Consider the following 9,026-nt stretch of genomic DNA (forward strand, 5'->3'; position numbering starts at 1 on the left):
TGTCTACGTGGACTACAGTAAGGCTTTTGACAGTGTCTCCCATACGGTCCTCATGGAGGTGCTGATGAATTATGGGCTGGATGAGCAGACGGTGAGGTAGGCTGAAAACTGGCTGAACGGCTGGGCCCAGGGAGAGGTAATCGGTGGCACAAAATCTAGTTGAGGCCGGTTGCTAGCAGTGTACTCCAGGAGTCAATACTGGGTATAGTCTTGTTCAATGGCTTCACTGATGATCTGGATGATGGGGCAGAGTGTACCATCAGCAAGTTTACTATTGACGCAGAACCGGGAGGAGTGGCTGATGCACCAGAGGTCGTGCTGCCTTCCAGAGGGACCTCAGCAGGCTGGAGAAATGGGCTGACAGAAACCTTATGAAGTTCAGCAAGGAGCAAAGGGCAAAGTCCTGCACCTGAGGGGGGAACAACTCCATTCACTAGTATGTGCTGGGGGAAAGCAGCTTTGCAGGAAAGGCCCTGGGGCTCCCGGTGATCACAAAGTTGAGCATGAGCCAGCAATGTGCCCTTGTAGCAAAGGTGGCTAATTGGATCCTGAGCTGCATTAGGAGGAGTGCTGCCAGTAGGTTGAGGGAGGTGATCCTTGCCCTTTCCTCAGCAGTGGTGAGGCCCCACCTGGAGTGCTGTGTCCAGTTCTGGGCTCGCCAGTACGAGAGAGACCAGCAAAGGGCCACAAACATGATGAAGGGTCTGGAGCATCTCTCCTATGAGGAAAGGCTGAGAGAACTGGGACAGTTCAGCCTAGGGAAGAGAAGGCTCAGGGAGATCTTGTCAATGTGTTCAGATAGCCGAAGGGAGGGTGCAAAGGCAGAGCTGGGCTCCTTTCAGTGGTGCTCAGTGACAGGACCAGAGGCAGCGGGCACAAACTGAAACACAGGAGGTTCCCTCTGAACATCAGGAAAGACTTCTTTACTGTGAGGGTGACCAAGCACTGGCACAGGTTGCCCAGGGAGATGGTGGAGTGTCCCACCTTGGACACAGTCAGAAGCCACCCAAACAGGGACCTGGGCAACCAGCTTTGGGTGGCCCTGCGTGAGCAGGAGGGTTGGACCAGATGACCTCCAGAGATCCCTTCTGACCTCAACCATTCTATAATTCTATCTTGCATTCAAAACTATACTGACTGTATGATCAAATAACCTGGAAAAAGTAAAGCTGAAATGCTTTAAATAGGTTGCATTGCAAGCCCTTCAGCTCTATTTGATTGACCTAAAATACTCTTAATTAAAAATTTGAAGTTGATAATTTTTTGGTTCTAGACTTCACTTTCTCACATTAAGAAATAGTATTTGAAGCTGGGTGTGTGAAGTGCTGTTGCTTAGGATTGAGAAGATACCTTTCAGTGTTTGCTCTCTTCTGCTTAAAACAGATGGTGTCAAAACAGCTCTGACCATAAACTGTGAAGAGACGATTTGGGGATTGATGACTTTGATGTCAGGGGTGGTGAAATTCTTATTTTGGAATAATTCATTTTATGCCTGGGCTGTTATACTGCTGCCCAGAAAATAATGCCTGGGCAAAACTTCCCTAGGGAAAACTGGGACACCCAGGGACTGCAATGAAAAACACCAGCTTTGAAAAGCGTGTAAGAATTATTCTTTTATATATAATTGTTATTACAAAGTGGTTTAATTCTTGTTACAGTAATAATTTGTTATTTTGAAGCAACATTAGCTCTAGGATAACATTTTAATTTCTGTTTTGTTGGTTAATAGATTCAGGTCCACCAAAGAAACTTCTTAACAAAGGAGATGAGGAGGGAAAGCCTAAATCCATTTCCAAGAAATTCGTGAAAGGACAGTTAAGACCTGGAAAAGCTAGTGTCAAACAATTCAAGAATAAACAGCTATCAGAAAAGCTTGCAAAGAAGAGGAAGCTCCAGGATGGTGAAGAGGGAGGTGAGCAGACTTTTAAGCCTGGATATCAATGGAAACTAGGTTTTGGGAAACAAATGGTTCATCTAGGGCTTCCTCTTTCTCCTTGCCTTGTTATCACCTTTCCAGATTGGCTGAATGACTCCAAGTTTACTTCATGTTTAATCTTTGCTGTGGAAAACTTTAATTCACCTGACTAAGCTCGAGGCCAAAGTCATGAGAATCAACAGTTATGAATTTTCTTGGAACTCAAAAGTAAAGATGCAGTAGCAAATTTAAATAATTGGTATGCCATCATAAAGCTATGATTATTTTAATGAAGTATTAAGGGGCTAGCTTGAAACTGGCTCTTTTCAAACAAATTTGGAAAATACAGAGTTTTTCGTAGACCATTTCAGAAATGTAATCCTCTGTTCTAAAAGTACTGGCTATAAAATTTGGAACACGAAAATTCATGAAACAAAGTTGATTATCCTTTATATTATTTTTTTTCTGTGGTCCAAACTATCTGACACCTCTTAAACAAAAAAAGGCATCGTCAGTGTTACCACTGCTTTTTACATTTTACAGCTTATTTTTGTGTTTATGCAGAGAGGCTAAATAAATGTCTGGTTTTATCACTGTTTAAATGGATTTATTTTTTAACTTTGTTTCTGGTACATGAGAACTTCATGTTGTTCTTTCCTCTGCTGTGAAGCAAAGCTCTACTGCGGCAATTGAACAGCACTAAAATGAGAAGTGGAATCTTAAGTGAGGGATTCTGAAGTTCTGCAGAAAAATGTTAGGTGATTGAAGAACAGTAGAAGGTGTTGATATTTAGATGTCTGGAAATTTAATAGCAACAGGATGTTTGTATTAAGCTGCTTTAAAAAAAAAAAACAATCACAAACAAACCTTTAAATGTTTATAAGAATAACTGTGAAAGCTGCTGTGTATTGCACAGTGGCGCTGCTCCCAAAGCAAAGTGTTACTCTTTTTGCTTGTCACTACTACTTTAGGAGAGTGATAGAAAAAATCAATAATACGCTTTGTAAAAAGAGAGCGTGGGTTTTGGATGGGTAAGACAGTTAAGTGCATGCTGCTAAATACCAACAAGCGGTGCTTTAAGGTCTAAAAATTTAAAGCTGGGTCTTTAGTGTTCCATATAGAACTAATAGTTAGCATGACTTGCTTCTGTGAAACCGTGTAATATAGGATGATGGTTTTTGTCAAGGTATGAATAAAACTAAAATCAGATATTTGAAGTTTTCCCATAACTCATTTGTGGCACTTTCCCTAAAGTTACCTTAACTGAGTTTGTTATGTGGCAGTGTATAGCTGTTGTATGGCAAAATCCCATGCTTAAGGAATTTGACTGAATAAAAAGATTAAGCATGTAAAAAAGCTTTAATTTTTTTCCTTTCTCTGAGATTTCATGTATGTTCTTCTTTTGAGAGAGGGAAAAGGTATGTATGAGTACAGGATGAACTAAAAAGGGAGAATTACCTGGGGCAGTCATAGGCTGCTAGGTGCATTTTGAGTCAATTTTCAAGCTATTAAGAGGTTTATTATGCATATTTTAACAGAGCTTTGAGGAAAAATCATCATTTGCCTTGTTCTTCCAGTATTCTAGAAGTGCAAATTACTAGCATAGCATACTTATTAAATATTTATGCTTTCTTATTAGCTAGCTGAGTAACTGCAGGCAAAGCTCCTGAATTGTTAGCAGTTCAAGTCACAGAGCTGCCAGAGTTTATACTGATAAAGGATTCCATTGCTCCTCTTTTATTGACCATGGAAAATGAATTTATTTTTGTCTTCAGGGTCAGATTCTAAGAAGCCTAAGTGGAATGACTTCAAAAAGCAAAGGAAGGAGTTAAAACAAACCAGACAACTTAATGATAAAAGTAATTATGACATAATTGTAAAATCAAAGCAAATATGGGAAAGTGTGAGAAGGTAATAATGATTTTTTTTTTTCTTTCATTCAGTTGGCTTTTAGTTGTAAGTTGCAAGAAGACTCTCTTTATCATTTTGTAATTATATGAAACTATATTTCCACAGTGAAACTCCATGGGTGAATGATAACATTACATGCAATTCTGTAGATGGTTCAAGCAGAGTATGGTGACCCATGGTGCTAGAAATATCTGGATTGAGCTCACTTGTATTTTAGGCTAAAATTTGTGAGTAAATGCTTAAGGAGTTGTCTTACTTTTTGAAGCCTGAAGCACAGAGCACATACTGATTCAGCCTGATCTTGCAGTGGGATCACTGCATGAGTTTTTTGCGGAGGTTTGTATACTCTCTCTGGGCAGGTGTAATTCTAGAACTGGGGCCCCACATCAGAAGGAGGAGTTAATTTTACTTGCTCTGAGCGTCTGTGCTTTGCAGTTTTGGCTGTAAGATGCTTACAGACCTTTGGATCTGTAGACAGCTCTGGCTGCAGATTTGAGTTTATCTTTCTTCTAATAATATTGTTACTCAGAAAAGAATAATTTTAAAGGGTGGAAATCTGGTTTGGTTTCTAGGAACTGAAACTGCTTAATTACATCTATATACAGGTTTAATGAATGACAGTGTAAGTTTGGATTAGCAGGAGCTAAATTAATTATATTTTGTACCTTCTTGCATCTTAATTTATAGATAAAAGTGAATCATGCTACAAAAAGGCTGCTTCCTCAATTAAGATTGTTTTACTTTTTTTTGCTTGTAGGAAGAAATGCGATAAGGAGAAGCGAGAAAAGCTAATGAATGAACTACAGAAGCTTCTTCATGGAAAAATTAAAAGTGTAAGAAAAACTAATGCCATAGTGCACAAATTCACAAAAGCTTCTTTAAAGAATGGTGAAATATAAATGGACTTCTAATAACATAGTACTAGCCTGTTCTTCCAAAAGCTACAGGGAATTTTTTTTAAACTGTGAGTAAAAAAGAACAAAAACAGGGTTGAAAGGCTGCATTTGGCACCTGGATTTCAGGACAGTAGTCCTGGGATGCTTTGTCTATCAGCTGGCTATTATAAGACTATCATCTATTTTGCCAAGCAGCTTTAGTCCAGTGAAATTCTCTGTTAACTGAACTTCAAAAACAGCCACTCAGAGTTTTGATTAATTACAATCGTTGCTTTGCAGCTTTCTTTTAGAGAAGTTAGTGTCTGGATACTTAGTTATACTAAAGAGTCTTTCCGCTTAATTCTTGAAATGTATAAATTTGCAGTGAAGTACATGTTGGATTTTAAAGTGATTCTTGGTATTCCATGACAAAGTGGAACTGTATTGTCACACTCACTCTGAAATTACAAAGAACATGAGAGAAAATGAGATACCATTTCATGGTTCTCTTTCAGTATTAAAAACTTGAGGCATGTCCTTAATTCTCAGCAACTGCAAGTATTGGCTATATTTTGTTTGATAAAGTACTTACAAAGCAGTGAAAAAAAACTTAAAACATAATTTGTTATAAACAGGTAACTACTTTTCTAATTGGCATTACATGCTACATGTGGCATAAAACTATCAGGGAGCAAGTGCATTAAAATATATTCAGTCCATAATGCCGTTTGAACGGCCTAGGATAATGAAATATCTCTGTCCTGTAGCTGGCGTTTGCACATGATTCAACTCGAGTGATCCAGTGCTTTATTCAGTATGGTAATGAGAAGCAAAGGCAAGAGACATTTGAAGAATTGAAAGGTACTTTCTTTCCATTTACATTTTACCCATATGCTTCTGTATTAGTTTTATGATGCATTAAAACAAGCCATATTATTTTCTCTTGAATATTTTTAACTTTCTGCTGAAATGATGCATTGTTCCTAGTGAGCTCTTAAAACTTATTTAAATAATGGCATCTTGTTTTGTAGTGTTAATGTAGTGAAAATCAAACCAGCTGAATGTTTTTCCCTTCTTCTAGATAGCCTAGTAGAGTTGAGCAAGTCAAAATATTCCAGAAATATTGTGAAGAAGTTTCTTATGTATGGGTGAGTAAGAAGTGAATTTGCTTAGCTGTGTTGCATTGTTTCATTTCCAGTGTGAATGCTGCTCTTAATCTACAGTGCATCGATCATGAATAAAAAAATACATTTCTGGAAACATCCTTATAATAGTGACAAGACAGGAGAGTGTCTGGTATCGCTAACAGCAGTTTTCCTTTTGCAAAAAGTAAAGCTAAAGCTGTACACATGGAGGAAAACGTATGCCAAAAAAAGCTCAAATATATGCTCAAAGTTGATCTTTGCCTTATACAAAAAACTGCCTTTTAAAATTTTTCTCTGCTTAGTGTTTGAGGAAGGCATCCTTTATTCTGTAGTATTTATCCACTGGTTTCTTTTCTTTCCCTCAAAATGCCTTATGATTTCTCCAGATTCCTGGCTTGCTTGCTATATTTTCACAAATCCATAAGTCTGATCCAGATGCATGTATTTCCTGGTTTCAATGCTAAAACTTATCACCTAAATGCGCTTCCAAAAATAAAACTATTGATAAGTCAGCTTATCCCCAAAGTTTTAACTCTTGCTATCTATCTTTCCCTGTGAAACAGGACAAAACCACAAGTTGCAGAAATAATAAAAAGTTTTAAAGGCCATGTGAAAAAAATGCTCCGTCATGCTGAAGCATCTGCTGTAGTGGAATATGCATATAATGACAAAGCCATTCTGGAGCAGAGGAATATGCTGACAGAAGAACTGTATGGGAACACTTTCAAGGTTTACAAGGTGACGTTTCAATACTTTCCAGTCTAAGGTGTTTTAGCATCTTAACTTACTGTGTTAGTAATACCTTACCTATCTTACTACTGTTTCTTTTGATTAAATTTCTTTGTCAGCTGTCCAAACATAGTCTAGTTTAGCATGTTTAAATGTGATGATTACTTGCACATTTCTATTCTAGATCAAATTGTTGTGTTTTTCAGTTTGAACTATGTAAAATATATTATGTTCATGTATGAGCTTGTTCTGCTCATCAAAGACAGTCTAATATCGTATAGCTGCAGTTATCATAGTGTCGTAGTGTCCAGCCTGAAGTGGTCATCCTTGCTGAGATAAGATTTAGGCTTAATTCCCCATTAATGCTGTAGGTGGCTTTTGTGTCATAACTGCCTTATGTCTCATGAGAACTGATTGTAGGCAGAATGTGCCTGTATCTGTATACGGTATGTCATTTAGGCTTAATTTTTTGGCTTTGTTCTCTTTTCCCGTGGAGGCTATAGGACTTGAGTCCAAACTTTCTTGAAACCATTTAGATGTAGATCCTCAGCAGGCAGTGGGAACCTTTTTAAAAAGTACAACCTCCTTTCTTTTAACTTTGTTTTTCCTTCTTTCTTGCTGACTTGGAAAGTTGGTTTCCATTAGAGGCACAAATAGTTTTATTTGCTACAAAGTACAAAACTGTTTTATGCAATTATTAACTACACTAGAGTGACACTTGCACCCTGGTGTACAACACAGCACACTTTTACCCAAGATTTCTGTTAAAATTGTATAAGAAATTAACAGATCATTTCTGAACCTTATTGCTATTTTTTCTTCACAGGTTATTGTAAGTTTTAATAAAGCATTTTGCAACACTGTAGTAGAATGGTGTGTTTGCTGTGTTTGTGGGCTGTAATTTGTACTGGGAGTAAAACAGCCTCTGAAATCAAGTCCAGCGTTAGCTTCCATCATTCTAGCATTCTTGATGTGGGTGCTTCAAGTAGTCTTACATTGTGGTGCAAACCTGAGACTCAACAGTATGTGGGTTTATAAGGAATTACGATGTAATCCTTAATGAGACCTGGAATTTCTTGGAGTTTTGAAATGTGTGGTCCACTTTTCTCCCTCCTGCCTCCAACTCTCTACCCCCCTCCCCCCCACCAGCAGGGACGGTTAGAAATACATTTCTTCTCATTCTCTATCTAGTCCGACTGTTCTTCTAACAACAGATTCTTTTACAAGAGTTACCAGTGTAATTGTTTAGATGAGATACCAGGAAGTACTTTGTGTTTAATGTATATGGTATATATTCCTCCTCTCTGCTGTTCTTCGGCTGGAATTTCCTGGGCCTTGGTTAACTTCTCAGTTCATTGACTTGTTGCTGTGTTGCCCCCTGACATACGCATATTGTCATGCAGGATTTCTGCTTAGCTCAGGAGTCCCTTAACACAGTGCCAGTTTTGTGTATTTTACCTTGTATCTGACAGTCTCATGCAGAGCTGACCATAAGTGGCTAAAACCAGTTCAGACCACAGAAGTAGCTTTTGTTTGCTAATAATGAATATTCAGTTTGTAGAAACTTAAGTATACAGCTTCTGACATACTCAAAGTAGATAAGCTTTTTGTTTTTAAAATTGTAAAAACTGTTAGTTTTGCAGAAAATTCAGTTTGTTTGTGATATTGCTCATGAATTTTGATTGAAAAGGGACTAAAGATTATAATCTATGGACTCCAATACTTAGTGGGAATGATTAAACCTCTGATTGTGCATTCATTTCAGACACCAGTTGTCCCAACACTGGGTAAAGTGTTAGAAGCTCAGCCTGAAAAGAGAGAGGCCATCTTGGATGAAATGAAACAGATTCTTACACCAATGGCACAAAAGTAAGGACAAAAATTCATTTAAGGTGTGACAATCTAGCATGAACCAGTCTGTTTCTGACATACAAATACGCAGTGATATTGATACTCTTTTAAGCTCCTATGGCAGTGATATTGATACTTTTTTAAGCTGTAACATTGCTGTGTTGTATAGTAAGTAACTATGGTTTTGTCTGAAGTGTCATAATGAATATCCTACCTTAATTTTGAACTCCACTTCTATAAACTAAAATGTCCCCTGCCCCAGTCAAACAATCGGTAAAAATCCCAGTGTGGTGTGCTTCCATAATGTGTTATTGGATAAGCTTCTCCAGTGGTCTTTAGGAGGAAATATTTCTCTGGGTTTTAGAATTTGTAAGTTTTGGTAGAATTTTCCACATATTGTAAATGCGAAACACCTAATCCAGAATGACTATGTGTTTTCTGCACACCACGCTGCCTAACTTTTTCTTTTTTAAATACAAATGAAGTATTGCTAGCTTATGTTAAAATCATTACTTGGGGACTTTCTGCTTATTTTCCTCTTCCCAAATACAGAGAGGCTGTGATAAAGCACTCACTGGTGCATAAAGTATTTTTGGATTT

General features: G+C 37.8%; 1 protein-coding gene across 1 annotated transcript in view; it reads left to right on the top strand.

The window, feature by feature from the left end:
* The window catches only part of KIAA0020 (KIAA0020 ortholog), a 27,188-nt gene that overhangs the window by 269 nt on the left and 17,893 nt on the right, over nt 1-9,026 (top strand). Inside the window, exons 2-9 of the mRNA XM_009327219.1 lie at nt 1,730-1,912; nt 3,691-3,826; nt 4,584-4,659; nt 5,469-5,562; nt 5,783-5,849; nt 6,410-6,584; nt 8,341-8,444; nt 8,979-9,026. The exon at nt 8,979-9,026 is cut by the window's right edge and continues 40 nt beyond it. Coding sequence (XP_009325494.1) covers nt 1,730-1,912; nt 3,691-3,826; nt 4,584-4,659; nt 5,469-5,562; nt 5,783-5,849; nt 6,410-6,584; nt 8,341-8,444; nt 8,979-9,026 — 883 coding nt within the window. The remainder of the gene's footprint in view (nt 1-1,729; nt 1,913-3,690; nt 3,827-4,583; nt 4,660-5,468; nt 5,563-5,782; nt 5,850-6,409; nt 6,585-8,340; nt 8,445-8,978) is intronic.

This window comes from Pygoscelis adeliae, unplaced genomic scaffold (assembly GCF_000699105.1).
Source record: "Pygoscelis adeliae isolate BGI_AS28 unplaced genomic scaffold, ASM69910v1 Scaffold26, whole genome shotgun sequence".
NCBI lineage: Eukaryota > Metazoa > Chordata > Aves > Sphenisciformes > Spheniscidae > Pygoscelis > Pygoscelis adeliae.